The 20,162-nt window shown below is 38.4% G+C and overlaps 1 protein-coding gene and 1 long non-coding RNA gene across 3 annotated transcripts; both read right to left on the minus strand.

Annotated features, from left to right (window-relative positions):
* Positions 1–702: 702 nt before the first annotated feature.
* LOC107779730 (uncharacterized) lies at positions 703–2,219 on the minus strand. Of its 2 annotated transcripts, XR_001646667.2 has the most exons (3): positions 1,736–2,088; positions 1,528–1,624; positions 703–964 (listed from the first exon to the last, which is right to left on the minus strand). It is a non-coding gene; the product is annotated as an uncharacterized LOC107779730 (long non-coding RNA). The 2 variants fall into 2 exon arrangements; XR_012705557.1 differs by having other exon boundaries at positions 703–1,624; positions 1,736–2,219.
* A 14,059-nt stretch (positions 2,220–16,278) lies between these two features.
* Positions 16,279–20,106, minus strand: LOC107779724 (putative polygalacturonase At1g80170). Its single transcript, XM_016600202.2, has 9 exons — positions 19,853–20,106; positions 19,435–19,566; positions 19,161–19,331; positions 19,045–19,065; positions 18,608–18,815; positions 18,169–18,250; positions 17,966–18,077; positions 17,472–17,588; positions 16,279–16,842 (listed from the first exon to the last, which is right to left on the minus strand). The coding sequence occupies exons 1-9, from the start codon at positions 20,090–20,092 to the stop codon at positions 16,561–16,563; spliced, it is 1,365 nt and encodes a 454-aa protein (XP_016455688.1). The 5' UTR covers positions 20,093–20,106; the 3' UTR covers positions 16,279–16,560.
* Between the last annotated feature and the right edge of the window lie 56 nt (positions 20,107–20,162).

Here is a 20,162-nt window from a genome sequence, read left to right on the forward strand (position 1 = left end):
TCTAACTATTAGCTACATTCTGCTGAATTTTACTGCTCCGTGTCATATAACCAAAAAAAATAAGGAACGAAATGAAAAGGAAAATGTATTTTATTTTCTTTAAATATATTCTATTTAAGGAATTATCACGCGTGACAAAGCGACATGTTAGGAAGGATCATCCAAATTACACTGTGCCGTAAGGAAAAGGCAAATTTTCATTTGTATATATATAAATTTTGTATCTTTCTTGAAATAGTAAAGGATTTATGGTGTAGTAGCAAAAGTGGTTCAAACATACTACATGTGGCATTTTCACATTTATTTAATCCCCTTATTAGAATTCCTGGCTATTATCACACCTTATATTCATGGTTTCACGTGCAACTTTAATGGAGTACCTGCAGAGGAGCGGCTGCATTGGCGATCTTTCTTAGTTAAGCTGGGTTCAGAGAATCTTAAAGGGTTCAAGAATGAAGAACTCCTTATATTCATGGTTTCACTGTATTGTTATCCATTGCTTTCATAGAAAAATATTGGCCTGTTGCGCAGCTCCACTAACTGGACAATGCATATTAACACGTCATTCTACATCAAACTCTCGTACTTAATTTTTTTCTATTCTTAACTGGATGGCTTGTATAGGATGCAACTTTTCTACAAGCAGTTGGAACCAAACAACCAAATGCTAAGAAGTGTTGACAGTTGAATATTGTAGAATGATTAAACTCAAATGCAGTGTATGTATCAATAGGTATCATACAGGTCATTATGATAAGCTGGAATCTGACATCTTAAGGAATTGCCAAAGAACTTAAATAAATAACAAAGCTTGTATAATGTCAGTAAGTTCTGTGCTATTCTTTTGTTCCCACTTACAAGGCAAACAAGGAAGTAAAGAAGGCAGAGATGGCCAATTGAATAAACACCCAAGTGAAATCTTCTTCATTATTCACTCCTGTCAATGCCAAAGCTGGTTCTGCAGCTACCAATATATGATGAATTATCGAAAACAAACCCTTATAAAGGGGCAAAATAAATGAACAAAACAAACAGTGAGTTAATGCCAATTAAAGGGTCTTACAATGGCTAAAAATGTTCCAACTTGAATAGCCAGTGAAGGTTTGAAGAAATCAAAGTTTCGATAGCCATCAAATGGTATGGAAATTACTTGTAAAAATGAACAAGCTGATAGATGGATAGTGAAATTGAGATTTTTTATGACTATAAATAACACTTAACTAGCTCCTTTATATAGAGTTGCTGAGTCGGTTAGAGTTCCTGTTCCAAATTGAATTCACCAAAGACTAGGTTTGCCGATTTTCTTAGAGCAACAAGGGTAACCAGAAATAGCGAGACAATAACAAGAATACGACACAATAGAGCAAAATCAGAAAGAGAATTCTAGAATGAGCGAGGAGACAACATAAATTTTACATAATAGAGAAAAATAAGAAGCATACAATGCAATAGCTAAAAAATACAGATAACATAGATTAGTAGAAATAGAAATCGAAAACTCAAGAGAGAAGAGAAGAAAGTACTCACAGAGATTAAACTTCAATAGCCCTAAATTATTTTTAGGGTTTCCAACAATTAGAAGCAGCAACCGATGGAAGTTCCCTATTTCCGTCTCTGAGATCCACTGTTAGGAAGAAGATTAATTTTGGGAAAGAATAAAGATAAATTTGGGGGGCGCGGGAGGAACGGGAAATCGCGAATCAAAATAGAACTTAAAATAGAACTTAGCCGGTACCTTTATTTGCCCTTTCAAAATGGGGGGAATTATTTCATTAATTAAGAGATTGGGGGAAATTTTTGGTGAAACTCTTTAGAGACACTTACAAAGTGTAGCTTTTAGGCTTAAGAAATAGCAACGGTTAAAAAGTGTTGTAATATAGGTGACTAAGTGTTGTCAAATATTTTGTGATTCGACAACACTGAAGGACCGTACTCTTTACTTTTTAAAAGCACTTTTTTGAAGCGTAGCCTATACATCGTAGCCAAAGACAAAGGCCACTCCATGAAAAACATCCCCTTAGATGCTTTTGGGAACACTTTTCAAGAGTCGCCTAAAGTTAGTGTTGCCGTAGACCAAATTTGTTGTTTTCATCCAGCTCGCATTTTTAAACATATAGCTGGAAACAACTGGGGTGGTGGAAGAGTATTTTGTTTGAGTTTATTTGAAGAATGTATTCTCTAGACTCAAATTAATGTTGTAAGCTAAGGCTGAGCCTTATTAAAAGTTTCTTTTGTCATAAGATACTTTGCTAATCATGATATACTTGTATTGTGTTTTAAATAACTTTCTATTTATTTCACATATTCTTTTCCGGAGGTCGGTTTACATTGTATATACAGTGCTTGGAGATGTAAGCATTTATGTTGTCGGGAAGGATGAATATGATGAACTTGCTTGTAAGTGATACCTCCTAGTTCAGTGTTCCAAGGCTTCAAAGAAACTTTTATGTAAAAATAAGCCGACAATTGTATTATCTCTGTTTCAGTGTGTATAACTGCTTCCCATTAGATGTTATTTGTGCCCCCTCCATGTAGTTCAGAGTGTGTTTGACTAAAATTTGGTGAATGTATTACCTTCTCCATTTCATGAATGAAAAAATCTACTTTATGAAGATATCTTTAGAGCGTCTATACCGTACCTGAGCTTTAAGCCTATGACTAGAGTAGCACATTAGGTTAGACAACAAATCAACCTCTAGTTTCCTCTTGGCTGACTAAATAAATCAAATGGTTAGTGTTGCGACCAAACACACTCACGCAAGTATACGCGGTCGTCGAGTAATAAAGTGACTAAAAGTCGGATGTCGAACCCACGAGGACTTATGATTAACTATTAACTAAATTAGACTATCCTAATTATCTAAACAAGAATTAAATCTAAAAATATTTTATTCCAACTAATTAAATAAGAAAAATATAAATAATAAACTTTGAACAGAGAAAGAGCAGATTTTAATGATATCAATGTAATGAAAACGATCTAGGGTTATGGTCTATCTAACAATCCTATTGTATTCTTCAATTGAATTGACCGACTAATTTATCTAGCTTATTGGTTGACAGGGTTAATATTGCTCATAAGAATCTGTCGAGTTCTTACTCGCCTATTCCAGCTAACTTAACGCCTATATGTCTATGGAGTGAGAATCAACAAGAACGCATTTATAATTCCTGTAAATCAACCAAGCAAGGCAATTAGGTATATGTCTATCCTAACCACGAATCCGTTCCCCGATGCCCGAGTTCAAGAACTTGCCCTACTCAATCCTATATGCAATATAGAATTCCCACTTTCGAGTTCAATTCTAGATTCGTAGATAATATTCAATTGGTGATCAAGCAATTAAATAATTAAGTGCAAGATTGAATAAATAAACTAATATGATAAATCAAGAAGTCAAAATCAATATCCGAATAACAATAGTCATGAAAGAACCACAACCCTAGAACGTGAAGTTTAGCTCCACATAGACATGGTAGCCAAACAACAAATCATATAAAGAAACATAAAAATTACTAAGTTTGGTGGGAGAAAGATGAAACTTGATGAATTCCGGCCTCCACAGCTTTTCGTGGCTTTTTTTCCTTCCCAATTTTGCATGCGATGGTGGACGCGACGCATCCAGCCTTCTCTTCTACTTCCCAGTTTCGCACGCGATGGCGAACGCTATGACCCAACTTCACTGCTAAGGTTGCATGCAGGATGATGTTTTCCTAGGTTGGATGCGACGCATCCAACCCTTCTTCCTCTGGCTAAACCATCTTTTCTTCATATTTTGCACTCCGAACACCTTAAATCGTCACACATAACTTAATTAGTCATCAAACCAATAATTACACCATGTTGGGCGTTTTAAAGATTAAATAACATCAAGAAGTGGTTAAAACATGGGCAAAGTAACATCAACACATATCGAAATATGCCAAACATCACTACCCCACACTTAAACCTTTGTTCGTCCTCGAACAAACCATCACTATAGTAAACAAAATAAAATTAAGCTCTTATCATTCAAAGCACACTACATCTATGACCATGGTTATTTGCTACAATTAGGCTCTAGACTATGCATCAACACACTTCCCTTTTCTTATGCCCTTCTTTAAACATATTCGAACAAAGACAACATGCTCACAACAATCCTAACCTCAAAAACCGACTCAATGTCACAATGCACTCATGGCTTGAACAACCAACATCATAGAGAAGTCTAATAACGTTACCTATCCCTAGTGAAACCATGTGCCCTCACAACAAAAGCAGAGAGAGTAGAATCAATCCACACATTCGAATCTCATGCTCACAAAGAAAATCGCTCACTCTCACAAAAGAAGTCACATGCATGTAGTTGGTACCATAGGCTTGCCCTTAATGTAAATCTCTACTAATGTAAGCTCGCTCGATCTAAAATCAATTAGGACTTTTTCATGGTTGTAATGTGGGCTAAGGGACGGGTAGGATATATTTAAGGAATAGTGATTCACCCTCCTAAGCACTTTAACACATCATCAAATAACTTAAGCGCGAATTCTTCAACACCCTTTCAATTTCACCAATAATATCACTTCAAACAATATTTCCTCTTTCTTTAAGCACTACTTTGATTCATACCCACTAGCAAGAACAAGACAACAATTTATTCATTTATATTTTTCTTTGCTTTTTTTTTTCTTTTCTTTCCGCTAGTGGTGTATTATTTTACAAAATAAGTGCACCCTTCTTTCTTTCATTGGTTCCACTCAAAAGTCACCCCACACTTAGTCCCTTCTTACTTCTTTTAGCGCTCATCTAACAATTAAAGTGCTTTAAGAGGTAAAAGGATCAAAACAATGTCAATTAAGAATAAAAAGGGGTATAGGCTTGTAATGTGGGTACCAAATAAAAGGTCTACAGGCTCAAAAGGGTTAACTAGGGATAGATTTTATTTGTGATAAGCGATAAGCTCAAAAAGATCAAAGAAAGCCTAAAATCATTTTTCAAACCGAGCATCACCTAAAATTTCGCTTCAACTCACATACCGGGCAAGTTCTAGACACAAGTACACTACATGGACTACACAAAAACCTTACCACACATGGCACATGACTCATTAAGGACGGTCACATTCCGACTCTCAAACAATGCAAGTATTCACGGAGCAACGAGATATTAAGCATTAAGCGCAAAGTGAACACAAGTCAAGAAAATGAGAAATAGGCGCCACAAAACATGCTATCCATTTTAACAAGGCATCATCAATAATTTCAGAGTGAGAAGGGAAGATATTACATATGTAAAAGCCTAAATATGCCATTATCAACCAAGTCAAGGTCACCTAGGTTCATCATTCTTCCTCCTTTTATTCCCTACATTCCTACTCTACTCTAAAAAGAAAACAAAATTACCCGGTTCAAACTACATCCCATGGAAAAGAACCGAGGCACAAAGAAAAACCACAGGGGATTATTACTATCTAAAAAGATACTTTTTTTTTTTTATAAATAAACTAATAGATAAATATATATATATATATATATATATATATATATTTTATAATAATGATAAACTGATAGTTACTCCATATAGATGAATTTACTGCTATTTTATGCCATTAATCCAGTGAATATTTTAGTACATTCATCCATACATCAAAACATGAATCACCCCCACCCCACACTTAGGACTGTGCGTTGTCCCCAACGCACACAAACAAGGTAAAGTAGGGTGAGAAGAACTCCCTCAAGTCAAGGTGGAGGGCTCATCCGCAGTCTGTGGAGGAGCATCTGCATCCATAGCATTCCTATCATCAACAACTGGTGCGGATTCTGTATCAGGTGTTACAGCGACCTCAGTAGGCCTGTTGAGTGGAGCCTCAGTGACTATGGGAGGAACAGGAGTGGATGGTCCGGCAGTGGATGATGCAATCAGCTGGGAGATGTCTGTACCTGCACATTGAACCAGAGCTCTGAGGAGTAATGATATCTCCTTCATCATCGTGGCCTGCTCGGTCTGAACTCGGCTTAGATCCGCACGAGTCTGTCTCAACTCATCCCTGGTGGCACTCAACTCGACACGAGTCGCTATCAGCTCAGCCCTGTTCTCTTGCATATCTGCTTGCATATGCTCAAATAATTGTTGAATGGTGAGCTTAGAAGACCTTCCCTTGTTCGGCTCTAGAACATGAGTGACATCATATGGTCCTGGAGCTTTAGCCTCAATGTCGTCATTCTCCTTGTCCCATAGTACTCCCATCTCTGTTAAAAAAGCCGTTAGGGTATTAGCAAAGAACAGCCTACACTTGTAATTCATCCTAGTTCGCTGCATTTGATCATGCATGATGGCTCCGAAGTTGAGTGGTATCCCCTCTAATAAAGCATATAATACGAGTGCGCGGTAACGAGGGACATCAGTTTTATGTTGGCATGGCAGCAGGCAGTTACAAATGAAATTTAGAGCCACACGTGCTAACGCACTCATGAATTCCTTGGCTATAGAGTGGTACTCCATACTCCCATGCTTCCATTCTGCATCCTTCCTGGTAGGGCATAGGACAGACTTAATGTGTGCATAATCTGGTGTTTTGCATATGGCGTCAAACCTGTCTGTAAGTGTGTGTGGCACCCTTAAGAAGTTATTCAGAGCTTCAGCTGACACATTAATATCTACCCCTCTTACTCGCACAATGTTTCCCCTGGCGTGACGCCAATTGGCGTAGAGCTCTCTAACAATGGTGAGGTTGGCTTTGCCGTGACCTTTCAGAATGGGTCCCCATTTTTGCACCTCTCGAATTGACTTTAGAAACTCTGAGTACTTTGTCTTAAGTGGTCCGATGTTTATCGGCTTTTCCGGAATATACTTCTTTGAAACCAGTATCTTCTTATAGGCTCGGAATGCCTTCTCATTAACAAAGTATTTCTCCCAATCAACTCGGTCTATGGGTTCACCCTCGTCTTCATCACTCATGTTGACCTGTAGGTGGTCATTGTCCGAATCGGAATCGGATTCAGATTCTGTAGTAATCTTCTCCTTCCCTTTATCAGTCGGAGCACTCATTCTCGAAGCTTTTCTTTGGTATGTCACAGGCTCTCTTATCTCTATTCCTTTGCTTGGTGTAATACCCTTCTTCACTGTCCTCCTGACTAATGTTTCCTCCTCCTCTTGCTCTGAATCATCACTTAACTGCCTAGGCAGCAGTTCCATTTCCTTCTCCGTCCGCTTCCTTTTTTTCTGTGGATTTGGACCGCCCGCTGCCCTTCCGGTAGGCTTTTTGGGCGGTTGCTTGTTACCATCTTTGTCTTGTTGCTTGGATGGTTTACTCACTGCTGTCATTTTACGAATCTAAGTACCTGCAATGCAAAGAATTCAACAATTAGCAGATGAAACAGCGAAGTTCAGCTTGAAAGCAATTGCAACAGCTTGCAGACTTCAATTTATTCGTAAAGTCATGCCATTCACTACTTCATGGAATTGTAGCTCATGACTTTCAGCAAGTATGTGATAACTCTCTTCAAAAATTCAATTTCACATAGCCCCTCACTCGACCCCACACTTATTCTCAAGCATACACCAATGTTGCTCGGTTACTCAGACTTCACCGACGCCTAAATTTTCCTCAGGGACAATTCGTCGAACATGTGGTATGCAACAAGTGTGCCTAGTTCATTCTATCAGTTGAGCAATGCAACTACCCTCCCAAAGTTGGACGAGATGAAGGGAATTATAGTTTATCATCTCGCAACCATTACAACTACCAAGAACGACAGCCCTAAAAAATTTTGAAATTGTAAAACCTACTTGTTGCTACCATTGAGGGAGGGAGGAGAGAAGAATTTGGAGAGAAGCCAACGGAAGAACGAAGAGGATGATGCATACCTGTCGCGTTTGAGCTTATTGCGTTTGTATGCGTTACAATTTCGATTAGAGAATTCTGTTCTGCGTTCGTAGGCGTCGCCAAAAAGAGACGAGTGGATGCGTCGCAAGAAACGTTTTTTACGAATACGTTATCTTAAGATGTGTTAAAATATATATTACTTACCTGTGCGTGCGAGCTTTGACGCGACGCATCCCCTTGTCTTCCTTCAAAAATTTTCGGACGCGACACGGGCGCGATAGGCAGACTTCACTGCCTTGAGCAATTGGCCCGTCAAAAAATTTTTTTTTTTTTTTTTTATTTTTTTTTTTTGAATAAGATCTATGTCCTACGAAAAGAAAGAAAAAAAAAATTTAAAAATAAAATAAAACTAAACTAACTAACTTGGGTGGCCTCCCAAGAAGCGCCTGATTTAACGTCGCGGCACGACGCAACATGTTCTTCATGCCTCCACTAAATCCATTGTGGTCTTGTGACGTGCAATGTCACCACCCCAATAGTGTTTTACTCTTTGGCCATTTACCAAGAATGTCGTATTGGACCCCTTATCACACAATTCTATCGCACCATGAGGTTTCACACTAACCACTTCAAACGGACCCGACCATCGAGATTTAAGCTTTCCTGGAAAAAGCTTTAGCCTTGAATTAAACAGTAGAATTTCTTGACCTGGTTCAAACTCACGATGTTGGATATGCTTATCATGCCATCTTTTGGTCTTCTCTTTATACAATTTGGCATTTTCATACGCATGCAATCGAAACTCATCAAGCTCGTTGAGTTGTAGCAATCTCTTCTCACCGGCCAAGTCCATCTCCATATTTAGCTTTTTAATCGCCCAATATGCTTTGTGTTCAAGCTCGACGGGCAGATGGCAGGCCTTCCCATAAACCAACCTGTACGGAGAAGTGCCTATTGGGGTCTTGTACGCAGTGCGATATGCCCATAATGCGTCATCCAGCTTCCCGGCCCAGTCCTTTCTATTCATACTTACTGTCTTTTCCAAAATCTGCTTGACCTCTCTGTTGGAAACTTCTACTTGACCACTCGTTTGGGGATGATAGGCAGTGGAAACTTTGTGCTTGACTCCGTATTTTGCAAGAATATTATTCAGCAGTTTGTTACAAAAGTGAGTTCCCCCGTCGCTTATCAACACTCTTGGGGTCCCAAAACGTGTGAAGATGTGCTTCTTTACAAAGCCTACCACAACCTTTGCGTCGTTAGTAGGAAGAGCTATGGCCTCTACCCACTTAGAAACATAGTCGACCGCCACCAAGATGTATCTGTGTCCGTTAGAATATGGGAATGGTCCCATAAAATCAATCCCCCAAACATCAAAAAGTTCTACCGCCAGTATATTTTGCAAGGGCATCTCGTGCTTCCTCGTGATAGTTCCAGTTCTTTGGCATCTATCACAATTTTTAACGAAGGCATGTGCATCCTTAAATAATTTTGGCCAATAAAAACCTGATTGTAGCACTTTTTGGGTGGTTCTATCCCCGCCGTGATGACCTCCATATGGTGACGCATGGCAGTCATGTAGTATAGCCTTCATCTCTTCCTCAGGAACACACCTTCTCACCAACTGATCTGCACACTGCCTATATAGGAATGGCTCATCCCACACGTAGAACCTTACATCATGTAGGAATCTTCTTCTATTGTCAGCTGTCCATTCTAGTGGCGTCACCCCACTTGCGATAAAATTCACATAATCTGCATACCATGGGGCTTCACCTGAGGTGATTGCTAATATTTGCTCATCCGGAAATGTTTCTTTAATTGACCCTCCTTCAGCTACATGGTCCCGACTTTCTAATCTGGACAAATGATCGGCCACTTGATTTTCTGTCCCTTTTCGATCTCAGATCTCTAAGTCAAATTCTTGCAAGAGGAGGACCCAACGAATCAGCCTCGGCTTGGCGTCTTTCTTTTCAAATAGGTATCTGATAGCTGAATGATCTGTGTAGACGATGACTTTGGTTACCACTAGATAGGATCTGAACTTGTCAAACGCCCACACCACTGCAAGCAACTCCTTTTCAGTCACTGTATAATTCATCTGAGCTGGATTCATAGTTTTGCTTGCATAATAAATGGAGTGAAAGATTTTATCCCTCCTTTGCCCCAACACCGCTCCAATTGCTATGTCACTTGCATCGCACATCAACTCAAATGGTTGTGCCCAATCGGGGCCAATGATAATTGGTGCAGTCACCAATCTTCCCTTCAGCTCCTCAAATGCTTTCAGACATGCATTATCAAACTTGAAGGTAACATCTTTCTCTAGAAGCCTGCACAAAGGGGAAGAAATTTTCGAAAAATCTTTAATGAAACGACGATAAAAACATGCATGACCCAAGAAACTGCGAATGCCTTTGATGGATGTCGGCGGGGGCAATTTTTCAATCGTCTCCACCTTTGCTTTATCCACCTGTAGACCATCTTTTGAAACCTTGTGCCCCAAAACTATACCTTCACGTACCATGAAATGGCACTTTTCCCAGTTTAGCACCAAGTTCGTCTCTTCACACCTAGCTAGTACTTTATCAAGGTTCATCAAACAACTATCAAAAGAACATCCAAACACAGAAAAATCGTCCATGAATACTTCTACATATCTTTCAACCATGTCAGTGAAAATAGCCATCATACACCTTTGAAAAGTCACAGGTGCATTACAAAGACCGAAGGGCATTCTCTTGAACGCATACGTGCCATAAGGACATGTAAATGTAGTTTTCTCTTGGTCTTCTGGGGCTATAGCAATCTGATTATACCCCGAATAACCGTCCAGGAAACAGTAGTATTCCTGGCCAGCTAATCTATCAAGCATTTGGTCAATAAAAGGAAGGGGAAAGTGGTCTTTCCGGGTGGCATTGTTCAGTTTTCTGTAATCTATGCAAATTCTCCATCCAGTTACAGTTCTTGTAGGAATTAAGTCATTATTTTCATTAACTACTACGGTTATCCCCCCTTTCTTCGGCACACATTGAACGGGGCTTACCCATTTACTATCAGAGATTGGAAATACAATACCTGCATCAAGCCACTTAATCACTTCTTTTCTTACCACTTCTTTCATGATTGGATTTAGTCGGCGTTGGTGTTCTACACTTGGCTTGTGTCCGTACTCCATGAGGATTTTGTGCATGCAGAAAGCTGGACTAATGCCTTTAATGTCAGACATTGTCCACCCAATTGCTCGCTTGTGCTCACGTAGCACCCTTAATAGCTTTTCTTCCTGTAATTTAGACAAGTGAGCAGAAATAATAACAGGTAAAGTGTCAGAACTTCCCAAATAAGCATATTGAAGGTGAGGGGTAGGGGTTTAAGTTCCAAATTTGGAGCTTTTTCAATTGACGGCTTTGGTGGGGGGCCACTTGGCCTATTCAGGGGCTCAAACGGGATTATTCCTTGCATGTAACCACATGATGTATCTAGGATATGCATCATCTCCTCAACCTCATCATCCATCTCCAAGCTATCAAACATCATGATTGCTTTTTCTAAACAGTCGCCTAGATATACACTCGTGTCAAGAAGTTTCTCATCCACCTCCACCACAGATATCATAGAGAGCTCCTCATAGTGGCGGGGAAGTTGGATTGCTTTGTAGACATTGAAGACTGCTTCCTCGTTGTCCACTCTCATAATCATTTTCCCTTCTCTCACTTTAATTATTGCATCGCCAGTAGCCAAGAGAGGTCGTCCCAATATGATTGGAACTTGTTCATCAGCCTCGAAGTCTAGACTAATGAAGTCAGCTGGGAAGATGAATTTTCCAATTTGCAGCAGCACATCTTCAATCACTCCTTCGGGGTAGGCTATGGACCTATCAGCTAATTGCAACATCACGGTGGTTGGTCTCGGAGCTCCCAGACCTAATTGCTTAAACAAGGATAAAGGCATCAGATTTATGCTTGCACCCAAATCACACAGAGCACGTCCCACGTCAATATTACCGATTTGTACTGGAATGGTGAAGCTGCCAGGGTCCTTAAGCTTTTGGGGAAGCTTGTTTTGGACCCTTGATGTGCACTCCTCAGTAAGTGCAACCGTCTCAAACTCAGTCAATTTCCTCTTATGAGCCACTATGTCTTTTATGTACTTAGCGTACTTTGGAATTTCACGAAGTACATCCACTAATGGAATATTTAATTGAACCTGACTCAACATCGAGAGAAATTTGTTGAACATGCGATCGTCATTCCTTTTCTGCAATCTTTGGGGGAAAGGTGGTGGTGGCCTTGTAACCTCCATTCGCTCTGAACTTGCATCAACTTCCTTTGACTCTTGTGTTGCCTTAGGTGTCAACTCCCCCCCAGGTATAGGTTTTTCTTTTATCTTCCTTGGCACTTCCTCTAGTTCCCTCCCGTTTCTAACTGTAACTGCATTAATTTGAGGGTTCTTCTCTGTATCACTGGGAAGTGAGCCTGTAGGTCTAGTATTTTGGTTTGCTGCTAACTGCCCCATTTGCCTCTCAAGATTTCTGAAATCGGTCCTGAGCTGTTGATTGTCTAGTAACAACTTTTTCAGCAAGTCATTCGTACTTTCTTCCATTTGTTGGGGTGGCTTCTGAGGTTGAGTAAAATTCCCTTGAGGCCTATACTGATTCTGTTGACTTCCGCCCCATGAGAAGTTAGGATGATTCCTCCAGTTTGGGTTGTAAGTGTTCCCATATTGCGCATGTTGATTCATAGGACCTCTGTTTTGTTGCCCCACATAGTATATAGATTCAGGATTCGTGGGGCACATGTCAATCATATGACTGTCTCTGCATAGTTCGCAACAAATAGACATCTGCTGTACATGTTGCATTTGTTGTGTTGTCATTCTATTCATCTGATTTGCCAATTTTGCTATATCGGCTCTCATGGCGGAAAAGTCATCAAGCTCAATCAAACCGGCGGCCTTCTGTTTAATTCCCCTTCGTGAATCCCCCTCTCCTTGCCAATTATGGTCATTAGCAGTGAAATTATTTAGCAAGAGTTGTATTTCACTATACGGTCTTGCCATGCAACTACCCCCACAAGCTGAGTCAAGATTCATCTTTGATGCTTCATCTAACCCATCAACAAAAGTGTGACCCAATACCTCATCAGTTTGACAATGATGCGGGCAGTCTCTGAGTAGCTTCTTGTATCTTTCCCAAGCTTGACGAAGTGTCTCGCCATCCCGTTGTTGGAACCCAAGAATTTGGCTCCTCAGCGACTTTGTCTTCTTAGTTGGGAAAAACTTGATCAGGAATTTCCTTGCTAGATCATCCCAAGTGTGGATAGAGTTCGCGGGCTCCTTTTGCAACCATTCTTTAGCTTCCCCCAACAGTGAAAAAGGGAATAGTGTCAGCCTGACATAGTCCTTGGAGACGTTCGGATAATTGTAAGTGTCCGTGATTTCCAAGAAGTTCTGAATATGCCTCTGCGGGTCCTCATGAGATAGACCCACATATTGTCCTGTGGACTGAATCAGCTGTACCATGTACTGTTTGAGTTCAAAATGCCCAGTGATATCAGGCTTCACAATAGCCTGAGTCATATTCGCAAGATTGGGCCTTGCGGCTTCAATTACCGGACGCTCTTCATTGCCTGCCATATCTATTGGCTGTGGTTGGACTGCGATGTCCAACTCTCTTTCTATTCTCGTTCTAGCTTCGTGTTCCCTTCTCACTCTATGTAGTGTTCGTTCGATTTCTGGATCAAGAGGAATGAGGTTGTTTGCACTTCTACTCCTCTGCATTCGAGAGAAGACCCTGCGTTGACACAAACCAGGCAAACTGGAAATTAAAACTTGAAAACAAATATCTAATAAAAGCTTAACTTAGTCACGTAGCTAATTTCTAAGTCCCCGGCAACGGCGCCAAAAACTTGTTGCGACCAAACACACTCACGCAAGTATACGCGGTCGTCGAGTAATAAAGTGACTAAAAGTCGGATGTCGAACCCACGAGGACTTATGATTAACTATTAACTAAATTAGACTATCCTAATTATCTAAACAAGAATTAAATCTAAAAATATTTTATTCCAACTAATTAAATAAGAAAAATATAAATAATAAACTTTGAACAGAGAAAGAGCAGATTTTAATGATATCAATGTAATGAAAACGATCTAGGGTTATGGTCTATCTAACAATCCTATTGTATTCTTCAATTGAATTGACCGACTAATTTATCTAGCTTATTAGTTGACAGGGTTAATATTGCTCATAAGAATCTGTCGAGTTCTTACTCGCCTATTCCAGCTAACTTAACGCCTATATGTCTATGGAGTGAGAATCAACAAGAACGCATTTATAATTCCTGTAAATCAACCAAGCAAGGCAATTAGGTATATGTCTATCCTAACCACGAATCCGTTCCCCGATGCCCGAGTTCAAGAACTTGCCCTACTCAATCCTATATGCAATATAGAATTCCCACTTTCGAGTTCAATTCTAGATTCGTAGATAATATTCAATTGGTGATCAAGCAATTAAATAATTAAGTGCAAGATTGAATAAATAAACTAATATGATAAATCAAGAAGTCAAAATCAATATCCGAATAACAATAGTCATGAAAGAACCACAACCCTAGAACGTGAAGTTTAGCTCCACATAGACATGGTAGCCAAACAACAAATCATATAAAGAAACATAAAAATTACTAAGTTTGGTGGGAGAAAGATGAAACTTGATGAATTCCGGCCTCCACAGCTTTTCGTGGCTTTTTTTCCTTCCCAATTTTGCATGCGATGGTGGACGCGACGCATCCAGCCTTCTCTTCTACTTCCCAGTTTCGCACGCGATGGCGAACGCTATGACCCAACTTCACTGCTAAGGTTGCATGCAGGATGATGTTTTCCTAGGTTGGATGCGACGCATCCAACCCTTCTTCCTCTGGCTAAACCACATTTTCTTCATATTTTGCACTCCGAACACCTTAAATCGTCACACATAACTTAATTAGTCATCAAACCAATAATTACACCATGTTGGGCGTTTTAAAGATTAAATAACATCAAGAAGTGGTTAAAACATGGGCAAAGTAACATCAACACATATCGAAATATGCCAAACATCAGTTAGCCAATATTTATTATGCTAATAGCCCTCTTTATGTCTCTCTTATTTTCCGTTGAGCAGCACGGCTTCCTGCCCTGTTTGGGAGTTATGCTCTACCGTCTATGCTTGTAGGTCTTTGTGCTGGTTTTGTTGCCACCATTTATATTCATCTAATTTTCTGGGCTTTGTTTGCAGTATCTGAAGCAATCTTTGTTATAACATCTGCTGTCAAGGATGTATGTGGGAAATCTCCAACGGAGAGACTTTTCCTGGACAATTATGGAAAGATTTGCTTGTGCCTGGATGAGATTGTGTGGACGGTAAGGGGAATTGTCTTTATGTTTGGACAATTAAAACTTTCTGTTACTTGAAGCTCTCACTTCATCACGTGAAGCTTGTAGAGGATGATATAGTGCTAAGAAAACCTTTTTATTTATCAAAAATACTACCAATGTGGCGGAACAGGAAATCGCAGGGTTTTTGAGTTGACAGATGGCATGCACGATTTAGATTGGTCAACTTCTTTATATTATCGTTTTCCCTGTGCTAAATTTGCTTGATAAACATGCTCTTTATATTTACTTAAATAAGGTTTTAGATTGATAATCACTTTTTAGTCCTAGATGACGGAATAGAGATTAGATATTGTTTTGACTGTAAAACTCTGTTGGCACTTCTATTTGATCCTATCTGTAAGTTTTGTTGTACGCCATTTGGTGCTATCTTGCTGATGATATTCTTTGTGTATTGTGAAGGGGTTGCTGGAGAATATCGACAAAATATAGAATCAAGACACTTGTTAGATTGAAACCACCAACCGAGTTCTGAGATTTTGTTTTTAGTCTGTATGTTTATTCAAAGCAGCTGAGGCTCCAGCAGTACTATACGTAAGTCTACAGGTGTCTTTCGAATTTTACTGTAATGATGTTGGTTATTTCCATTCTTGTATACTTGTAACACTCATCTTCAGTTTTAAACTTTGTTGGACATCTGATTTTGATAAAAGACAGTGAAAAATTCTAATGAGGGCCAATAGCAGCTCCCTCGTGTTTATATTTGATCGAGAGTAGATCTTGCTTGAACAATGTCAATGAACAAGTGACCATATATACCAGTCGTGGATTTCTGGTTATACGAATTCTGAAACTAATTGTCATGAATTTTTGTCAGTAAGTCATCAAATTCTCTTTTGGAGGAAAAGTTCTTTTCTACTTATTAAACCTCAATACCATTCTTTTTTGGTCATCGGCAGATTTTAGGTTGCTTCCATCAACTATAAATTTGTTAAAACTATTCATCAATGATCTATCTAATGCAAAACTTTATTAAAATTGAATAAACAGTTATTCCATAATAAAGATTAGCATATGTAAACGCATGGTTAGTCCCAACTGCAAGTTCATCCTTTGAAGGACAGATTATTCATAACCTTCTCAACTCATGAACAATTACAAAAATTTAAATGCTTAATATGCAAGCACCTTATTTGCATAAGTTAGAAGGATTTTACACAATAACTAAGGTCCACGAAAAGCTGCTCATTTTGCCTACTCTGGACCTGCTGCTGACCAGTAAGTCATGCTATCAAATTGTTTCAACATGCTTGATCCTTTAAGCTAGCTTTGCCTAGGATATGTAGCTACACATTTGAACATAGAGATTATCAAATGGACTTGCTCAAGTTGGATAATTCTGTGGGCCGTTGCACAATGCTTTCACTAGAGGGAAAACAAGAAGAGGGATTGTTTAATCCTGAGGTTGAGCCATATGCCTTCCAACAAAACGACGTTGTGGGGAAATCCAAAAACGAAACAAGTTGAACATCTTCCAAATATAGATTTCTACATGGGGAGTTATCACTACAGGCAAATGTTATTGCATTTTTTGTTGCTGAAGACCCTCTAATACCAACAAAGGATACGCTGTTAATGCCAATAGCCAAAGTCTGCATATCGGATATTCACAGTAGTTAGATGCATATATGAGCACAATTGCAAGAGTGTTGAAGTCAAATGTGTTCAGAAAACACAAACATGGAAGTTTTGTCCAAATTTATTTGACACTTTTCATCTTTTTATTTTGACCAGCTAATTAATCAGACTACAATAATATTCGTTATTTTAATATTGTATGTTACACATTAATTTAAGAACTATATAAAAAATACATACTACTACCTAAGACTATAAGTTGCAAAAAAAATAAAAAATCATATCGAAATAGCTTTTTACAAAATACTTTATTTTAAAGTGTTATCAAAATTCACGTTATTTAAATTTTAGGAAACAAAAGATGTAACAAATAATTGGACATATTAGTGAGTATAACCTGTTTAATGCATAAGTGTAATATATGGTTTGCTACGTGATAATGAACTATACGATCACTTGGTTCTCAAAAAATGATCACCTAATCATGGATGTTTTTTAATTTCATCACTAGTAGGGCAACAATTTGCTGTGTGATATGAAGTGTAAGTTAAATAATAAGCATAAAATAGAAGTAGCCTCGCTCGTTAAATTTATCAACGAAATACTAACTGCGTAAGTTTTAGACATGCAATAAATAGCTTACCTGATTGGGACACGCCAGTGGAGAATCACAATAATATTGATCTATTATGATGGGATTTGACACATTTTCCATCCACACGTTCGCAAAAGCAATCTTTCTGACAAACCCCCTACCTCCCTGGTATATAAAGCATATATGAGGAAAACCAACAGGGATTGCAATCAGCAAATTAAATCAAATTCTTAAAGATGAAAACTGGTGATTGAATGATGACAAATTGAAATGATACTCCCTTCCTATGTTTCAATTTATGTGTCGTTGTTTAACTGAGCATGAAGTTTAAGAAAGAAAAGAAAGTCGTTTAATTGTGATGTTAAACATGTCATAACATTTGTGTGACTATAAAAAACTTTTTATTACAAATAAAATGAGAAACTAAAAGTTAAATTGTTTTCAAAGTATAAATATATATATATTTTTTGCGAACTAATAAGAAAATAATGTCATATGGCATGAAACAAACAATAAATCAATATTACTATATATATGATTACCTGCCAAGTCTTTATCCTCACACCATTTTCTGTGTTGGAAAGATATGCTCCATCAACACAGACATCGTGCACTTGAGACGACGATGAGTTAGACTTTCCCAAGCTTCCAATGCTAAAATAATGGGACATATATCAGCCATCAAACCAAAAACCTAAATTTGTCTACCCATGATCTAAACAAAACAGTAAATTAAACGTTCTACCTTATACCATGGCCTGGTCCACAAGCAATGTTTTTGACCAAGATTCTTGACGAATTGCCCACTATAGATATACAGTCATCTCCTGGCGGATTCAATTTGTGCATGTAACAGCAAATTAAAATATAACAAATTAACAATAATAGAACATACTGCTAACTCTGATACCAACATAGGGACAGTCCGGTGTACCAAGAATCCCGCCTTCACGCAGAGTTTAGAGAAGGGTCGCACCCCAAGGGTGTGATAGACAGTTTACCCTAATGCAAGAATTAGTTGCTGCTTTCGCAGCTCGAACCCGTGACCTATAGGTCACACGGAGACAACTTTACCATTGGTCAAGGCTCCTTTGAACTCACCAGCATGCGTAGACCAAAAATAAACAAACCTATTTTCTATTATGACAACAGAAGCTTGTTTCTTAGACCAAAAATAAACAAACCTGTGCCAATACTGCTATCTCTGATACCAACATGTGTAGATGAGCTTAAGTGGATTGCATCTGTGTTAGGGCTCTTAGCAGGTGCTTGCACTATAAGATGTGATACTTCAACATGTATGCACTTAGAAATTGATATATGCATTTGTTGACTATTTAGCATCCTTATGTCCCTCACTTTCAGATTGTTGCATCTGTGGAAAGTCATTGCCTGTGTATTGTCATTAAGTTAATCAATCATAACCATAATCATTATCAAAAATAAATCCTTCTTATATGCATTGACAGTGTAAATAAATTTTATACAATCACTATAATTTAATCTGTCATAGTAATTTTGTAGGTGACCTGATGATAATGAAAAATTCCTTTTACACTGTCAATATATAAGAGTTAAACCGTAAAACAAATGAGTTCGATCGGGGGAAAATTGCACTGACTGTTGGAGCATGTCGACAAGGCTGCCAAATAATAAGATTGTAAAACGTCAGAATTTTATGGTGTGAAAGAATTCCATAAAGCACAAAGTATATATTAGTATAGCAATGATAATTACATTGGTGGTATTAATCTTGCATGACCTAGCCCACCATTTCTGGCCCATCCCGTTAATTGTTCCTCCTCCTTCTACAGTCAGGTATTTCACTTTAAAGAAATAAAGCCATTTATGTGGATTCAAACCATCCCAGACTTGAGGATCTTTCGGCGCTACAATAGAACCTGCAATCTTATAGGTAATGTATTGCAGAAATAAAAAATTATTAACTGATTATCTTTATTAGCAAAACATAAATAGCAGTGTTGTACAAGCTACATTCTTAAGCACTTACTGATAGAGACACCTTTGACCGGCAAGGCCCAACAAAATCAATTGGTCGAACTAGAAAAGAATATCCACTCGGGATTACAATTTTTGGTCGTAATGGTGAAGAACATGCGATTTTCCAGACATCTTGAAACGGCTGAAAATGTATAAAAACTCTTTAACTGAAGCTACTTAAGTACTAGTAGTATTAATTGTGTGAATACGTAGATGGAAATAAAACATACACCTTAACATGTTTACATATACAAAGAACGAAGGTGTATGTGAAGATATGTGTAATATATTTATTCATGTTAGTGTAAACACCAATTACGTATAAGTTTTTACTCTTACCTTAGTGCCATAAGTTGTGAAGATATGTGCAATGTAATTATTAATTAGGTTAGTGTAAACGCCAGGTGCGTGTAAGTTTTTACTCTTACCTTAGTGTCATCGGTTATGCCATCTCCTTTGGCTCCAAACTCATTCACATAAATAAGGGTTTTTGATCTGCCTGTTATGTTGTTCAATGTAGGGAACTGATGAATCACGGGATGGTAACTATTCACATTTGCGAAAAGCAAGAACGAATAGATAGTAGTATATAATAGTGATGCCAAAATAGAAACAGAAGTGGAATAATAAGAAGAAAAAGTGAAGTAAGAAGATCTCAGCTCCCCCATATTCTGTTAATTAAACTGACAGAAATAATGACGAGGGAATTTATAGTAACATACCCGAAAGCCAAATGAT

The sequence above is a fragment of the Nicotiana tabacum genome, chromosome 22 (assembly GCF_000715075.1).
Source record: "Nicotiana tabacum cultivar K326 chromosome 22, ASM71507v2, whole genome shotgun sequence".
Lineage (NCBI taxonomy): Eukaryota > Viridiplantae > Streptophyta > Magnoliopsida > Solanales > Solanaceae > Nicotiana > Nicotiana tabacum.

Bases quoted from the DNA above. Each gene is read 5' to 3' on its own strand.
- LOC107779724 (XM_016600202.2), bottom strand. From the start codon at position 20,092: ATGGGGGAGCTGAGATCTTCTTACTTCACTTTTTCTTCTTATTATTCC. The intron at 19,567-19,852 runs GTAAGAGTAAAA...ATACATTTTCAG, and splicing joins GCATAACCGATGACACTAAG to CCGTTTCAAGATGTCTGGAA. The intron at 18,078-18,168 runs GTAGAACGTTTA...CCATTATTTTAG, and splicing joins GGACCAGGCCATGGTATAAG to CATTGGAAGCTTGGGAAAGT.